This window comes from Cucurbita maxima, unplaced genomic scaffold (genome assembly GCF_002738345.1).
Source record: "Cucurbita maxima cultivar Rimu unplaced genomic scaffold, Cmax_1.0 Cma_Scf00021, whole genome shotgun sequence".
Taxonomy (NCBI): domain Eukaryota; kingdom Viridiplantae; phylum Streptophyta; class Magnoliopsida; order Cucurbitales; family Cucurbitaceae; genus Cucurbita; species Cucurbita maxima.
The window spans coordinates 1,045,187-1,062,868 of NW_019272037.1; the positions used below are offsets into that span (position 1 = coordinate 1,045,187).

Genomic DNA, 17,682 nt, shown 5'->3' on the forward strand with positions numbered 1-17,682 from the left:
TTTTTTTTTTTTTTTTTTTTTTTTTTATCGACAATGCTGTGGATATTCTTAATTTTTTTGTGGCAGAAAGTATTAAATATGTAGGAGGGGTCGAATCTCATCTTATATCTTTTTGTATTTAGCTTATATATTTATTTTTTGTTTTTTTTCTAACCGTATTTTGTAATTTTCTTTACTTCCATCCCGAGGGTAAGAAGTTTCATTGGGCTAACTGATAGACTTCCGTTCTAAAATACGTGAATTTCACTTTTAAATACTAAAAATAAAAAATAAAAAGGTGAGTACAAGGAATAAAAAAAAGAAAAAAATGAAGTATGATATAGTGGTGTATATAATTAAAGTGGGGTTGGTGTAAATTAAAGTTAATTAATAATGTCCAAAGTTGGGTTTAAATGAATAGATTAGTACCTAAGATTAGCAAAATAGTTTTAATTAAGCAATGCTTTAAGAGACCTAATGATGTGTATTTCAAAGTGGGTCCTCCATTAAGTAGTTGTTAATTAGATTCTTACTTGGACCTTAAATAATTAATCTAATCTTTTTAATTTAATCAATTTTTATTCACACCATAAACTTAATTTGCTATTATTAATTTGAACCCTTGAAAACAAACATATATACTATGTAAACATGATTCATAATTAAACCATCATTAATTCAAAACAAAACATGTGTAATCATTATAATAATCCTCCTAATTTCAATAACTTTCTTACTAATTTTTCTATCTAAACTTGGTCGAGAAGTCATAGATTCGTTAAGAACAAAACATGAGAGTGATTTTGATAATAGAGTAGTTAAGAACAGCTTACAACATTTGAAAAATTACTTCATATACGAATAATATGCACATTTCTTTTCGGTGACCCAATCATTGGAACTCTAAAGTTAGACGTGTTTTTGCTTGAAGCAAAAACAAGTCTATGTTAGATGACCTTTTGAAATTTTTTCTAGAATGCATATGAGTAAGGACAAATATGTTGAAAAAAAACTGTTGTTGGTTTGTTAGGATAGTATTTACCCTTAGAAACGGGACACTCAGGTGCCGAATATCCAAAACACCCTTGATCATGCATCATCGAAATTAGGACGATCTCTACCTAGATTAAATATTTCTCTAGATTCAGGTATAATCGGTCAAATACCCACTCTTGATTTACTCACAGACAACCTAGAGTGGTGCTTCACCGACCACCCAGATTAATAAATTCTCTTAAAAATTAATTTTAGGAATTTGAAGCCCTCTTTTTACACTGAGATTTAGGAACATGATACAAAAATGATTAAAAAATGGTGGGCAAAAAATTCACATTAAACCAAAAAAAAAAATATAAATAATAATAATTCTAATAAAACTTCATCTTGTCACCCAACACACTGTTTTGTTTTTGTTTTTGTTTTTGATGGGAAAAAAAGAGGAAAAAAATGATTTAATTTATTAAAAAAAGGTCAAAGTCAAAGTCAAAGTCAAAGGGTAATTGATATGTTTTTTGTTGATGTTTTTTCCAGCATGGCATGGTTTTGAGAATGTTTGACTAATTATCATCATTAATGACCCACTTAACACATTTCTCTTCTTTTCTTCTTCCTTCATTACGGCTCCACCACTTAACCCTCTCTCTCTCCTCTCTCTTTCTCTCTCTAAATTACCACTTAATTAATCTAAATTAATCACTTGTTCATGTTTAGGGAGCATTTAATCATTCCTTTTGTCTAAATAGTATTAAATAGAGACGTTTATTTAAGAGGTACAACTGAGAAGTTTATTTTCCAACAATGACCCCGCTTCGTAGACAACTCTAATATTACGTATTAGTTTGTTAAAAAAAATTAAATTACAATTTTCAGGATCTACCGACCAACAGTATTTGTCTTAATTAATTGAATTATATTCCAATGGACCGATTTAAAAATTTATTAAGTTTAAACAAATATTATTATTATTATTTGGAGAATTCGAGGTTTCTCTCTCTCACATGTTGAATATGCAACTTTTTGTCTTGTAGAGAGTTTCAATCCTTTTGTTTGTAATTGAAACATCATAATTACATTTTTAAATGTATAAAAAAAAATAATAATAAAACATCAAAAACAAACTCCAACCCCTCATGATTCATGTTTAATATTCCTCAAAACTTTCCAAAACCATTGTTCTTTACATTATTGCCTTTCTTTTTACCGTTATAAATTATATAAATAATAAATATCAAACATCTATTTAACTATTTTACCGTATCTAACAACTCTAACTTACTACTAGTAGATATTGTTTACTAATCCATTACATATCATTGTCAGTTCCATAATTTTGAAACACGTCCGTTAGAAAGAAATTTTGAATGTAAGAAGAGAACAAAGATAAAAGAATATTATTAAATTTTTAATTTTTAGAAATTTTATTCAATATTTTGATGGTATTATATTTGTTTATGAAATATTATTAAATTTATTATGATATTTTATACATTTAACAAAAATGATCCATTAATATCAATATTTTAAAAAATAAATAAATAAATAAATTAATTAATTAAAGAAAAAAAAAAGTCATTTTCTTGAAAGTCACTCTCGGCTCCGTCAAAAAAGGAGGAGCGATGAAATCTAGTGAACAAATTTCGTGGGACCCGCAAATCTAAACCCTCCACGCTGTTCTTTTTTGACCTCCGCTTTTTAATTTTTTTTTAATCTAATTTAATTTTAGTTTTTATATTTTTAAACCTTTAATTTTATTGCTAATTTCAATACATCTTAAATTATAATTTATTACTATTTTTTTAACCTCTTAAATTATAATTTAACAATTAAAAAAAAATTCTACATACTATTAAAATCTCAAAATTAAAAAGCATTATATATTAATGTGCGTTGAACGGGGCGAGGTGGAGACGAAGATGATAATATAATCCTGTCCTCGACTCCATTTACCTAACTGAAAAATGTTCCTCACTCCCTCCCCCATTCCCCATTCTCCATTCGTCGTTTGAGACAGAGTCCCCACGTGCCCAATTCTGGTTCATGAAACAATATTTTCGTCTTCTATTTCTTTTGAAAATAAATAAATATCCTTATCTTTTCAATTTCCACCCACCGTCACCTCTCTCTCAATAATTTGAGGCAACCATTTTGAGCAATATTTACAATGCATGCCATGATCGGTGTTAAGTTCTTGAGGCTTGCATTCCCTTGTCAACGTCTCTTTCACTCGCTTTATTAGAGTAAGGGGTCGTTGTGACTTAGCTCGAGAGTAGTGTGCTCAACATCAAAAGGATCCCTTATATTTTCTTCACTCGAGACTGAACCGTTCCAATCTTACCAACTCAAAACGTTTGAGATCTCTAAATTTCATTCTTTTAAATATAAATGAATTAGATGCGAAAAGTTTTGAGTTGGAAAATGGAATTTACTCAAAGTTGAAATGAAGAGAAGGAGGTGAATGTTGGGAAATTAAAATATTGAGGGCCCACTAAGATAAGAGGTATCAAAATGCATGGAACCCAGCTATAAGTGGTGACATATTTCCTCATTTAATACCATACTTTATCCAAAGGGGTCCATAACCCTAAATCTCATGTTAAATCTTTTTCCCAATTACCCCTTTCTTAATTCTATGCTTCGATCTTTCATTTTTACGTTCAAAATATCTATAGTCGAATAATTTCTTTTGTTGTTCAAAAATTGTCGGTTACTTATTTGCAGCAAAGCTATCTTGATTCTTCGTTCCACGCGAAAAGCCTAGTATGATTCGTCTAAGAAAGCTTCTCACTACTCGTATGGAAGTCGATGGGTTTGTGTGAGATCTCACGTTGGATGGAGAGAGGAACGAAATATTCCTTATAAGAGTGGAGAAACTTCAACCTAGCAAACGCATTTTAAAACTGTGAGGCTGGCGGTGATACGTAATAAACCAAAGCAAATAATATCTACTAGCGGTGAGGTTGGACTGTTACAAATGGTATTAGAGCTAGACACCGGGCTGTGTGCTAGCAAGGACACTAAGCCCCCAAGAGAGTTGGATTGTGAGATCCCACATCGGTTGGAGAAGGGAACGAAACATCTTTATAAGGATGTGGAAACCTCTCCATAGTTGACGCATTTTAAAACAGTGAGACTAACGGTGATACGAATAATATCAGCTTGTGGTGGGCTTAGGTTGTTACCGTTTGACTCTTAGACGTAAGCCTTCACCTTTGAAGATGGCGTCCTCAATGCTCAACCCAAATTCTTGATGATAGTAGTGATATCAATGTTGGATTTATTTATGTCAAATAACCCCTAAATTTCAAAATTTATAAGTCCCTAAACTTTGAAATTTGTATCGAACATAATTTGTGAATGGAAAGTGAAAGGTTTAGTTGAAGAAAAAGAAAATAGAAGAACATGAGGCAGGGCAATTTTGTTTCCAATTCTCATGCTTTAAGATATCAAGGCCATCTTTGGTTCCTATCCCAATCCACATGGGTGTAATCAATGAAAGCTTTTGATATGAAGCCCACTTTTTCCAACCCTATCAATATACATTCATCTCAAACACAAGTTGGGAAATAAATTTATAATATCTCTATTTCATTCAATACCGTCTTAATTTATGCCGATTAATTATGAACTAAATTTAAATTTTAGCGTCTTAAATTTGGTATATTACATTTTTGTTGACATTTTTATTAATATTTTTACATATATTTGACGAGTTGTGATTCTGGTTGTAATAGAATTTTGTTATGAAACGTAAAAATAAACAAAAAAAAAAAAAAAATCACTTATGTAAATATAATTAAAAATATTTGGAAAAGGGTAGAATTTATATATAATAATTGTTTTATAAAAAAATCCATTGATGTTATTTTTTTCACAAATAAATATTGTGTTATTATATAAATCATTATTAATTTAATTTGATTTTTTTAATCTAACCCTAACTCATCATTGACCAAGTCAAACCCTATATATTTTGAACAATCGACCTTAAAAAAAACAACAAATTTACAATTTATTAGTATAGTTTTTGGGTTTATTTTTTTTTAATATTCAAACTTTTAACATTTTCATCCCAGCGATATATAACCATCGATTAAATTAGGTCGAAATTCATGTTCAAAGCGAGTGTGATTAGAGGCGTGGGAGCAAATGCTACCACACTCAACACCGGAAGAACGACCCATTCAAAAAGCAATAGTGCGTCACTCAGCCTCGGGTCCCATCATAACTCTTTTGGGTCCCCCATTGTCCTCCCTATCATTTTTATTACTCATTCACTCCGTTTTAATATATTAACAAAAGTAGTATTTTTCTAAAAAATATCTCTAAACTGTAAAATATTACGATAACGACCATTTAACTTTAAAAACAGTTTAAAAAATACTCTTATAGTTAGTTTTAGATATAAATCATTAGTTCATTTCAAAAATACTCTTTAAAATTTAAAAAATTTCATTAATATCTTTCTAACTTTTAAAAAAGTAATATTAGTACTCTGACATCTTAAAAGTAATATTAACTCTCTTTATTTTTAAGATAATTTTTTTAATTTTTTTTTTTTTATTGTTAACATACGAACAATAAGGGTTTATCAATAACTCATAGATTATTTCAAAAAAATTTTAATATTATTTTTGAAAGTTCGTAAGATTTTTAAAAAGTTAATTTTCTTTTTTTAAATTAAGAGTATTAATCAAACTTTTGAAAATTTAAGATTATTTTTATTTAGAGATATATTTTAGACCGATTTTTTTTTATTAATTTAACATGTTTTTATTATTTTTGACTAACAAAATTAAAAATACTTCTAATTTTTAAAATTTTGTCAAAATAACAATTTAGTCTCGGTTGGTTTAAATTTTACTAAATTGTTATTTCCATAATAGTTTACAAATAAAAAAGAAATTAAACAAAAAAAAATTATTTTAAAAAATATAATAGAAGTTATTTGCAATATATTAATGATCAATTAAATATAAAATTGAATTTTATTTTTGTTTTTTAAAAATTTAAATTTATATATATATATTTTAATTCTAGTTTTTACTATATTCTTTTTTTTTTTAAGAAAAAAAAAAAAAGAAAGATACCACTCCACATATTTCCAAATATTAGGTAACAAAATAATGACACATTTATAAAGAAAATTTGTGATTGGTGGGAATGAAAGGAGGAAGGGAGAAAATTGAAGAAGAATTAATTATTAAAATGTTATGTCATTGTATGGTCCATTGACCCTATTAACATAGATAGAGTAAGATTTGTATGAGGTAGACACCACACGCACCCAATCGCTTACCAATAATAACTCGATAGGCCCTCCCGCATACATCGCTGCATTTCACAAATTTGACCAATGGTCCAACCACATAATTTAACCCGCTAAACTACATTGCTCTCAAGTTGACAACTTTAGATTCTATTCGACATCCACTGACATTTTCAAGTTGGTCAGGTTGATCAAACTACAAAAATATTAACTTATAAACACGCTCGAATTTTCAATTTTCAAAAAATTTAATAGTAATATATAATTGGTTGAATTATATATGAGGTCGATCTTTTGACTACTTTTTGGGATTTAATTTTTAAAAAATTAAATAGTGGATTTCTCAAAATAAAATTAAAAAAAATAGAGGGGTAAAAGTGGAAAAGTGGTGGGGACAAAGGGGAGAAGCAAGTTGCAAGCACGGCTCTCACTGTAGTTACTCGTTACTATGTATAGTGTAGATAGTACACCATCCTAATTATATCATCCACATTAATTACTATTTTATTTTTTTTATTTTAATTATGAGGGCTATTTTAGTACTTTACTTCACTCTCCAGTCCAATTCATTTATTTTGAATATTTTAATTCTAATTTTAATATGTACCTATTTTTAACAAAATATTACTCTTCTTGTGAGTTAAATATATGAATTTTATACTCGATTTGAAAATAAATTATTCATATTTATATTAAATATAATATATTATTTTAATTATAACTTGTTTTTAATACCATCAATGGAATAAAATTAAAATCTTTACGAAAAAATAAAAATAAAAATGAATGTATTTGAGTGGTTTGACTTAGAAGGATAGGTCAAACCAACTCAATAATTATTAGACGATGATGACAGTAGTCTTATATAAAGTTTCATATTCAAGATTTTGATCGAGATTAGAAATCTTGATTCGACTTTTGATATATTCGAAAACACAAATTAATGCATCTTATTGGTAGAAGTAGAAAATTTTCATTTTTTAATTATCTCATCGTTAGGACACGGGTGTGATTAAGATTCATTTACTGAGAATTTAATTAAAAAATAAAATTATATAAAAATAAAAAGGTGGAAATTTAGAAAATAAAGGGAGGAGGGTATTGCAGAAAGAATTCAGAAATCCTTGTTATCACTCTCGCCTTCCTTTTGTTCTCATCGTCCTCGCCATTAAAATTCTGACACTTTCTCTCTCATCCGAATAAAACCCTTTCTCTCTCTCTCTAGCTCGCTCTACAGTGCCCTTTCTACTTTTTCTTCTCCCTCAGATGAAAAAGACAGCAAAAAATAATGGCGGTTGTGCGTTGATTGATTGGAGCAAAGCGTCCTGACCCATAAAGCAGGAAAATAAAAAAAGAAAAAAATTAAATAAAGGAAACATTTGGAGCAGAGCAGAAAACAGAGGAGTCAGAGACAGAGTGAGAGAGAGCTTGGGAGAATGGTAAAGCAACAGTGGTTCTAGGAGAGAGCTTAGCTTAGCATAGTTTAGCATAGCTCAGCCTGAAATATTTGTTTTAGTACTCACACCACCATTATTCAACCCATTACCCCTTCTATTTCCATTATCCAGAACAGAGCCGAGAAACCCCCGACCAGAGGAACTTGCTTTGATGTTATTTCATATTTTGTTGTTTTTGTTTTGGTGGGTTTTCGTTTCTCTTACTATATCCTCATCCCCCTTTGTGTAGAACCCACTAATCACCTAGTGCTTTATGGGTTCTTGTTAATATCAGAAATGAACATGGTGGGTGGGAGGGTTGCTATTCTTCGGTGTTCTTCTTCTTTGAGATCTGGGTTTTTTCCCCTTTTACTAAATATCGCAAGCTTTCATGTTCTTACCTGAAGATCTAGTGGTTCCTTGGCGTTTCTGGATCTTTAACTCTGTAGTAATCCCAGTTCGAGAACCCTTTGAGAATCTGTAATCTCTGGGCCTGGACTTGGGTTTTGTGAAGCTCAATCTGCTGGGTTTTTCTTCTAATTGTAAATTAAAGATCGGTGAAATCTTGGGGGGAGCGTTGGCGCTGATTTGAAGCTTCGGATGAGGCCCAAATCCACTTTGTTCTGTTGCGAAACCGGCTTCGGTTGAGGATTCTAGAGTAGCCACCAAGTTTCTGTTACTGTACAATTTGCAGCTTGTTAGCTTAGAATTGCAATGGCGCTTTAGTTTGAGTCTTCTGGGTTGCGGATGTGTTCTTGGAAACCGCATTAGCTCTTTATTTATCTCTTCCATTTAAGCTTTGAATTGAGTAGTTTCTTCGGGAATGAGGCTCTCTGCGGCTGGTTTTAGTCCTCAGCCGCCGGAAGGTACGCATACTTCGAACTGCTTTCCCTGAATTTTGTCTGCAACTCCTCATCGATTCATACCCTTAACGTTTTCATTCTTCCTTTTTGGACTAACTGCGGAGACTTTCATTTTATACTCGTTTTTTGACCTTGGATTTTGCAGCATCATGCTAGATTTATGTCATTTTCCTGCCCTTTGGAGGCTTGTTTAATATTTTCATTCTCTTTTCTCTTCTCTCTCTCCAATTGAGTGGTCCAGCCATGGGATTTCCCAATTGGAAGCATTGGCCTTTTTTATGAAATTGACATCAATTTTGCAGGCGAGAGAAGGGTCCTGAATTCCGAGCTTTGGCATGCGTGCGCGGGTCCTCTTGTTTCTCTGCCGGCTGTTGGCACTCGCGTTGTTTACTTCCCTCAAGGTCATAGTGAGCAGGTAACCAAACTCCTCCATGGTATCAATCTGTTTTGCTTGCTATCTTCTGGAGATTGTTATGATATCTCATCTGGGCTTTGACATAAGACAATTAACTATGCATTTGATTGTTGTTCATTGACAAATTCTTCATTTTTAATGTTTTTAAGCTTATACTCACTTGTTTTCTATGTAGGTTGCTGCATCTACCAACAAAGAGGTCGATGCCCAGATCCCGAATTACCCGAGTTTACCGCCACAACTCATCTGTCAGCTTCATAACCTGACAATGCATGTAAGGCTTGATATTTGGTTCTTCTGGGTCTGGTTATTATAGGTCATGCTTCATTTTAACTTATGAGCGTTTGAACTTCAGGCAGATGCTGAGACAGATGAAGTATATGCACAGATGACTCTGCAACCCTTGAGTGCTGTAGGATACTTCCTCATTTCTGGCATTTGATATGATTACTTGGCCTCACAGTTTTGATTTTTAGTATGGATTATTATTACTTTGTTATGCAGCAAGAATTGAAAGAAGCCTACCTTCCAGCTGAGTTGGGGTCTCCAAGTAGGCAGCCAACGAATTACTTTTGCAAAACTTTGACAGCCAGTGATACGAGCACACATGGCGGTTTTTCTGTTCCTCGTCGTGCTGCCGAGAAAGTATTCCCCCCTTTGGTAAGGACACTTTAAAAGGCTTGCAGTGGTCGTTGCAAATCATAGTCCATGATTTCTTCTGATGATATTGGTGAAATGCAGGACTTCTCCATGCAGCCCCCAGCTCAAGAGCTGATAGCGAGGGACTTACATGATAATGAATGGAAATTTAGACATATATTTCGTGGTGGGTATTCATTTCTTCTTTGCTTCTAATATATATGAAGTTGGGCTTGGAGAAATAGAGAGCTGGCTTCCATGTTTTACCTTAATCGCCTCGACATTCTTGATATCTTTGTTGCAGGCCAGCCTAAAAGACACCTTTTAACAACTGGATGGAGTGTGTTCGTGAGTGCTAAAAGACTTGTTGCTGGTGATGCTGTTCTTTTTATCTGGTATGCATGCAGTGTTAACTCATTTTTTTAGTTCTTTCTCTTGGTTTTTTATTGCATGATTGCTTAAACTTTTTGGTTGGAGTGTGGTGAGATCATTGATCATGTACATTTCTTCCTGGTTCATTGTTTGTGATCCAATTGCATTATTGGAGAGGGGAACAAAACATTCCTTATAAGGGTCTGGAAACCTCTTCCTAACACGCGCGGGAAGCCTGAAATGGATAGCCCAAAAAAGACAATCTGCTAACAGTGGGCTTGGACTATTACAAATGGTATCAGAGCCAGACACCGAATGGTGTCATAGCTTTGCTAATTAAGAGGATGAACGGATTGTCAGTATATAAGCCAGAAAGAGAAAGCCCAAATAGGACAATATCGGCTAGTGGTGGGCTTGGGCCGTTACAAATAGTATCAGAGCCAGACGCCAGACGATGTGTCAACGAGAACACTAGCCCCCAAGAGGGTGAATTGTGAGATCTCACATGAGTTGGAGAGAGGAACAAAACATTTCTTATAAGGGTGTGAACCCTCTCTCTAGCAGACACGTTTTAAAACCTGGAGGGGGAGCCTGGAAAGGAAAGTCCAAAGAGGACAATATCTAGTTGTGGTGGGCTTGTGCTGTTACAATTCTTGTTCGTCCTCACCTTAACAACGGACTTGCTTCGCATTGAAATATCAACTAATCATTTAATGTCAATCAACCAAAGCTTTCTTATGCTATCTGCTATTTAATCATTATCTATGCAATGCTGACCTTATTTTCTTCAGGAATGAGAAGAATCAATTACTCCTCGGAATCAGGCGTGCAAGTCGACCGCAAACCGTGATGCCTTCATCTGTTTTGTCAAGTGATAGTATGCATTTAGGGCTTCTTGCTGCAGCAGCTCATGCAGCTGCTACCAACAGTCGATTTACCATATTTTTTAACCCAAGGTCTGAAGTTTCTTTGAATAGGAGTTCTTGATCTATTACATTTTTTTTAGTCTACATGTTCTTACACTAAAAGTTGGATTTCTTATCAGAGCTAGCCCTTCAGAGTTTGTCATACCACTGACTAAATACGTGAAGGCTGTCTACCATACTCGTGTTTCTGTTGGTATGCGCTTTAGGATGCTGTTTGAAACGGAAGAATCAAGTGTTCGTCGGTAGGTTCGGAATGTTAGATCTATATCCTTTATGTGTATCTTTCTAGCTGCATTTTAGTTTCGCTGCAGTTTGCTTTCAGCTTCTTTAGTTGAGTACCGACGTTTCTATAACTGGGATTCGATGCGTATTCATATTTTCGTAATATTTCTTTGGTGTATACAGCTACATGGGCACAATCACTGGCATTAGTGACTTGGATCCTGTAAGATGGCAAAACTCACATTGGCGCTCGGTCAAGGTTAGTAAGCACAGTTTCGATCTGATGTGGTCTCAACCAGTTTTCAAGTTTTCGTTCTATAAATCACGAACTTCGCTTTAATAAGCTGACCGATGCAGGTTGGCTGGGACGAATCAACAGCAGGAGAGCGGCAGCCAAGAGTGTCCTTGTGGGAAATTGAACCACTGACAACATTTCCAATGTATCCATCTCCATTTCCACTTCGGCTGAAGCGACCATGGCCAACGGGACTGCCTTCTTTCGGTAAGTTAGCACCATCACTCCTGCATCAACGATGTGTCAACATGACTGCATTTTACTTTCTGCTCTTCCTGGTATTTTGATATAGACAATGAAATCCATACTCATGTTAACTCCTCTATATGTTTCTCTCTTAGGCATCAAGGATAGCGACCTCGGAATGAATTCTCCGTTCATGTGGCTACGGGGAGATAATTGTCTAAACTTTCAGGGAAACGGGGTCTCACCGTGGATGCAACCAAGGCTTGATACATCCATGATGGCAATGCAACCTGACATGTACCAAGCCATGGCTACTGCAGCTCTTCAGGAGATGAGAGCAATCGATTATTCGAAAATAGCACCTGCATCTGTTCTGCAATTCCAGCAGTCCCAAGCCCTTCCTTGTCAGTCTTCTTCCTTAATGCAGCCTCAGATGATGCATCAGTCTCAACCCCAGCAGGCGTTTCTACAATCCATTCAAGAAAACCAACAGCATCATCTTCAGCCACAATTGCAGCCCCAGCAATTCAATAATCAACAACAGCAACCAAGGCAGCCACAGCCACCGCAACTCGATCATCAGCAGATTCCTTGTACGATACCGGCGGCTATATCTCAGTTTGCTTCATGTTCTCAATCCCAGTTGCCGTCCCTGCAAACCATCCCTTCCCTTTGCCAACAACCGAGTTTTTCCGACTCCAATTGTAACCCCGTAACTACTACTGTTTCCCCATTGCATAGCCTTGCGGGGTCGTCATCCGTTCAAGACGAATCGTCTCAGCTGCTTAACCTTCAAAGAGCAAATTCAATAATTCCTTCAGCTGGCTGGCCAGCAAAGAGAGCTGCTATTGACCCTCTCACTACTGGAGCTTCTCAATATTTTCTGCCTCAAGGGGAAATTTTGGGAACATCACAGAGTAGTATTCCTCAGAATACAGTGGCATTGCCACCCTTCCCTGGAAGGGAGTGTTCTAGTGATGACCGAGACGACGGTTCTGATCCACAAAACCATGTTTTATTTGGTGTGAATATAGAGTCTTCATCCCTTCTAATGCAGAATGGGGCGTCACACCTTAGGGGAGTCGGCAATGACAGTGTTTCTGCAACTCCACCTTTTTCTTCCAATTATATGAGCACTGCTGGTACCGATTTTTCTGTGAATCCAACCATGACATCCTCAAATTGCATCGACGAGTCGGGTTTCCTGCAGTCTCATGAAAATGTGGGCCAAGTAAACCATCCACCCAATGGAACCTTTGTCAAGGTGATACAACATTAGTTTACATACTTGTTTACATGGTACTATAATGTGGCCTTGTTAGTATATGCTGAATCCATCTGGCCACACATTTTATGTACAGGTTCACAAGTCAGGGACCTACAGTAGGTCGTTAGATATAACCAAATTCAACAGCTATCCTGAGCTACGCAGCGAGCTTGCTTGCATGTTTGGCCTAGAAGGCGAGTTGGAGGATCCTTTGAGATCAGGCTGGCAGCTTGTATTCGTTGACCGGGAGAACGACGTTCTTCTCCTTGGTGATGGCCCGTGGCCGTAAGTGTTGCTTGCCCCTTCTCCATAACTTCCATCATTAGTATTTGGTTTATTTGTTGTTGCTTTTAGTCAGTAATGTGGGGCATCTTTATGAACCATGAATTCTTTTATGCATATCAGGGAGTTTGTAAGCAGTGTGTGGTATATCAAAATACTTTCACCAGAAGAAGTTCATGAAATGGGCAAACGAGGTTTAGAATTTCTGAACTCTGTGCCAATTCAGAGGCTCTCAAACAGTACCTGTGACGACTACGGTAGCCGACAGGACTCGAGAAATTTAGTTTCAGGGATAACCTCTGTTGGGCCTCTCGACTACTGAATGACTTACCTGGTTACAATCTCTCTCCTTTAATTTTAGCAGTTTCTTTAAATTCTTCATATGAGGTTGTGGAAGAAGCTACAGAAATCTAGTTTGATGCATATGAGCTAGTACTGTAATTATACATTTTCCTTTTTCAGTTCTGTACTATCTTATATTGACTATACACTAGTATTAGGACATCCATATTTCATTCCAACAAGACTTGAGTTTCGTTTGTAATGACTCAAATTGTATAAGTAAGAGATTTCACATTTCATGTTGTTTTGAGAAACTCTTCACTAAAGGAATGCTATCAGTTGAACCATCACTTAGTGGTTTTTTGAGCTTCAAGATTTGTTGAAATCCAAATGAAAGTGTATGCATGGATGCATGAGTAAGATTGTGAGATCCCACGACGATTGGAGAGGGGAAAGAAGTGCACAAGTGCATAAATGAGATTGTGAGATCCCACGTCGGTTAGAGAGGGGAAATAAGCATTCTTTATAAGGATGTGGAAATCTCCCTAGCAAACGTGTTTTAAAACCTTGAAGGAAAGTCCTAAGAGGACAGTATTTGCTAGAGGTGAGTTTGAGCTGTTATAAATGGTATGAGCCAGACACCGGACGGTGTGCCAGTGAGGCTCTAAATGTGGAGGATTGTAAGATCCCACATCGATTGTAGAGGGGAATGAGTGTCAACGAGGATGCTGGGCTCCCTTGTGAGATCTCACATTAGTTGGAGAGGGGAACGAAATATTATTTATAAGGGTGTGGAAATCTCTTCCTAGCAGACGCATTTTAAAGCTTTGAGGAGAAACTCGAAAAGGAAAACTCAAAAGGACGATGAGGAAACGAGGCAACGAGGAGGAGAGGAATCAAACAAAAGTAACAGTACTTTATGCATAGTGGTAAAAGGGCATTGAAAGGAGATGTCTGCATCAAAATGAAAGTGAAAGTTGAAATCCAAATAAGATTTACCTCTTAGATTCCATCACCATGGTCCCTTTCCCTGAGAGCATTGTTTTAAATGCAGTTTTGTTGATAAGCTTTAAGATAGGTCCCAGGCCCACACTGTTTCTTAATCTCTTGGTCTGATGCTTTTGTAAATTCCTGATTCCCAGACAGCCTCTGCACTTTGTCTCAGCAGTGGTTTTAAGTTGAAAGCTACTACTGCAGTTGATAAACATGTTGGTTGAAAGAGATAGCATCCATATTGAGGACTTTCTAGTTATGTTTCATCTCACTTTAATGTTAGAAATTCTTTCTTAAACTAAAAAATGTCAGAGGAAGCTCGAAAGGGAAAGCTCACAGAGTACAATATCTACTAGTGATGGGCTTGAGTTGTTACAAATGTTACAGAGCCAGACATTGGGCAGTGTGCGAGCGAAAATGTTGGGCCCTGAAGGGAGGTGAATTATGACATCTCACATCAATTGGAGAGAGAAACGAGCGTCAGTGAAGCAAAAGAGTGACACATGCACATGGTGGGACTTCGGGATGGCCAAATTGTGTATAAAAGGTTGTGTAATTTGGATGCATGCTGAGCAAAAGTGACACTTTTTTTCCCATTAGAAGGAAAAAAACATGAATGGAATGGTGACAATGTAGGGCACCATCTCCAAAAAGAAAAGGCTTGTGGGGTTTGCTTCATAATTGTTCTCTCCCAACCTACCACACCCCTTTCACGTTCATCATTATTGGAAAGACTAGTCCTATATTGATTAATTACTATGAGAATAAACCACTGGTAAGAAATCTTTTGAATAAACCACGATAACTTATAATAAAAAGTGGACAATATCATACCATTCTGGAGGTCGTGGTTTCTAAAAACTCCAAACCAAAAGCAAAACCATGAGATTTTATATTCAAATTAGACAATATCGTACTATTAACCTATGTACAACGAACACCGACCACAAAAAAACCTACTATTTCACCGCAACGTTTGCTCTTTTCCCCTCTTCATGATGATCCAAATCAAGAAAATCAGCCACATTTGCATCCATTACATTCACCACTTGAAACACATCATATTTAATACAAAGAGAAAAACGATCGAGATAAGGCATCATGGAGTTCAAATGATCGGAGTTCAAGATCCATGAGTAACAATAAAAGGGGGAGTTCCAGACATAAAGTGACATAACAGTGGACCTATTCTGTGATTTCAAGCAAATCCCAGATATCACTCCTTCAATCTTCTGAAATCTGGACTTGAATATAGCCAAGCAAGCGTAGGACAGATCGTTCATGTCGCCGCCGGACTTTGCAGCCACTGAAATCATTGATATTACTCTGTTTTTTGAGAACCTTGCAACGCAGGATCCATCCATGGAGTCTCCCCCATAGGCTTCGAAGAAGCTGATATCAATTATGGTTGCCATGCCTGATACTTTTGTCAAGTTCTTGAGCTGAAGAACATGAATACTGATTAACAGCTGAAATAAGAACAAACCCATGAATGAAAACAGATGTGTATTGCAACTTACGATTGCTTCTGATAATAATTCTGTGTTTTCAATTGATCTTTTTGCCCAAATTCCACACCATATGATCTGAAATATGTAAAATCAAATGTTATTTTTAAAGATATAAATGTTATGTATACGTGTTTTTATATGTATACGTAACAAGATCTTTGATTATTCATCTCAATCGATTTCGTTGACTAGCTTCTATATATGTATATATTTATCCCGCGAGAGATTAAAAGTTCAAATTCTTATGCTCAACTCGAGAAATAGAAAGCAAAAACTGATCCAAATCTAAAAGAAAATCCCAGGTCAATTGGATTGTGCGATCTCCCGAGAGAGGAACAAAACATTCTTTTTAAGAGTAAAAATTTCTTTCTAGCAGATATGTTTTAAAATATTTAAGGAAAGTTCGGGAAGGGAAAATCTAAAAAGAACAATATCCAATTCAAGCGGTAAACAATAAAAGAAAGGGAAAGTAAAGACCATGTTTCCATGGATGCTCTTGAGGACAGAACTCTGAATGCAACCAAGATTTGTGGTGGAGAAAGAGAATTGTTTCAGAGCTTCAACGAAATGATCCACAACAAATACCAATGGCTTGAATACAACGAAGCATATACTCACTTCTCTGTCATTAAAACCCACACACCACTCCTCCATCTCTCTTCTCCTCTGCTGTTCCCTTGATGCTTTCTGAGCTTCCAAGTGACACCTTTTTAAGAGAATTCAATGGAACCAAAGCCACTTACAAAATGGGTTTTGACAAAGCTTAGCTCTCAGGTCAGTGAAGACATTGCTAGGTGCTTGGAATTTGTTTACCTATGTTCTGGAAATGGGTGTCGGAAGTTCAACATTTGGGCTTGAAATGGTGGTGGAAATTGCGTTATTCTACGCCTTGAAATTCCAGTCAAATGGGTTGCTTGTTCCTTTCACATTGCCTTCAATTATGATCCACTCTTTATTTTAATTCAATCTCGACGTGCACGTATTGGTCCGGTTGTTTGTTTTTAAAATCAAGTTTCAACGTTTTGAAACTGAGAACCCATTCATTACAATTAGAAAAATCTAGTTTTGCTTCTTTCAGTTACCACTATTTTAAGAATCTGCATATTTCAATTAAATTACAAATTTTTAAATCGGAGGTGTACCAGAAATTATAGTACGAGTCTGCTATAATATGGTGGACAGTTTTGTACGGTTGGATATATGAAAAAGAAAAAAAAAAAAGACTATAAAATAACATATAGACTCATAAAGTGTCTAACGCCCAAACCCACCATTTACAAGAGAGATTTCTACACCCTTATAGACAATGTTTCGTTCTCCTCTCCAACCAATTTAGTATCTCACAATCCAACTCCTTGAGGGCCGGTATCGTGTCTGGCCATGATACTATTTTTAACAGCCCAAGTTCATTGCTAGAAGATATTGTCTGCTTTAGCAGCCTCACAGTTTTTAAAATGTGTTTACTAGAGAGAGGTTTCCACACCATTGTAAGGAATGTTTTGTTCCCATTCTCCAATTGATGTGGGATCTCACAATCCACCCCCTTTGAGATCAACGTCATCTCTAGCACACTACCTAGTGTTTGACTTTGGTACCATTTGTAACAACTTCAAACCCACTGCTAGTAGATATTATCCACTTTTGCCCATTGCATATCATCGTCAGCCTCACAGTTTTAAAACGTATCTGGTAGAGAAAGATTTCCACACCCTTTTAATAAAATGTTTCATTCTCCTCTCCAGCCGATGT

General features: G+C 35.5%; 2 protein-coding genes across 3 annotated transcripts; one reads left to right on the forward strand and one right to left on the reverse strand.

Annotated features, from left to right (window-relative positions):
* Positions 1–7,363: 7,363 nt before the first annotated feature.
* Positions 7,364–13,743, forward strand: LOC111495541 (auxin response factor 6-like). The gene is made up of 14 exons (XM_023145624.1): positions 7,364–8,546; positions 8,846–8,958; positions 9,134–9,232; positions 9,314–9,370; positions 9,463–9,618; positions 9,700–9,784; positions 9,902–9,992; positions 10,761–10,925; positions 11,015–11,137; positions 11,301–11,376; positions 11,475–11,619; positions 11,754–12,862; positions 12,960–13,150; positions 13,271–13,743. The coding sequence occupies exons 1-14, from the start codon at positions 8,504–8,506 to the stop codon at positions 13,467–13,469; spliced, it is 2,652 nt and encodes an 883-aa protein (XP_023001392.1). The 5' UTR covers positions 7,364–8,503; the 3' UTR covers positions 13,470–13,743.
* A 1,574-nt stretch (positions 13,744–15,317) lies between these two features.
* On the reverse strand, positions 15,318–16,969 carry LOC111495588. 2 transcript variants are annotated; one of them, XM_023145693.1, is made up of 3 exons: positions 16,552–16,969; positions 15,943–16,008; positions 15,318–15,864 (listed from the first exon to the last, which is right to left on the reverse strand). In XM_023145693.1, exons 1-3 carry the CDS (start codon positions 16,585–16,587, stop codon positions 15,382–15,384), a joined length of 585 nt encoding a protein of 194 aa, XP_023001461.1. In that variant the 5' UTR covers positions 16,588–16,969; the 3' UTR covers positions 15,318–15,381. The 2 variants fall into 2 exon arrangements, with proteins under 2 accessions (XP_023001461.1, XP_023001460.1); XM_023145692.1 differs by having other exon boundaries at positions 16,411–16,968.
* Positions 16,970–17,682: the final 713 nt, after the last annotated feature.

Coding starts and splice junctions, on each gene's coding strand:
- LOC111495541 (XM_023145624.1), top strand. CDS start 8,504: ATGAGGCTCTCTGCGGCTGGTTTTAGTCCTCAGCCGCCGGAAG. Junction 9,993..10,760: donor GATGCTGTTCTTTTTATCTG/GTATGCATGCAG, acceptor TATTTTCTTCAG/GAATGAGAAGAATCAATTAC. Junction 10,926..11,014: donor ACCATATTTTTTAACCCAAG/GTCTGAAGTTTC, acceptor ATTTCTTATCAG/AGCTAGCCCTTCAGAGTTTG.
- LOC111495588 (XM_023145692.1), bottom strand. CDS start 16,587: ATGGAGGAGTGGTGTGTGGGTTTTAATGACAGAGAAGTGAGTATATGC. Junction 16,009..16,410: donor AGAGCATCCATGGAAACATG/GTCTTTACTTTC, acceptor TACATATTTCAG/ATCATATGGTGTGGAATTTG. Junction 15,865..15,942: donor AATTATTATCAGAAGCAATC/GTAAGTTGCAAT, acceptor CATGTTCTTCAG/CTCAAGAACTTGACAAAAGT.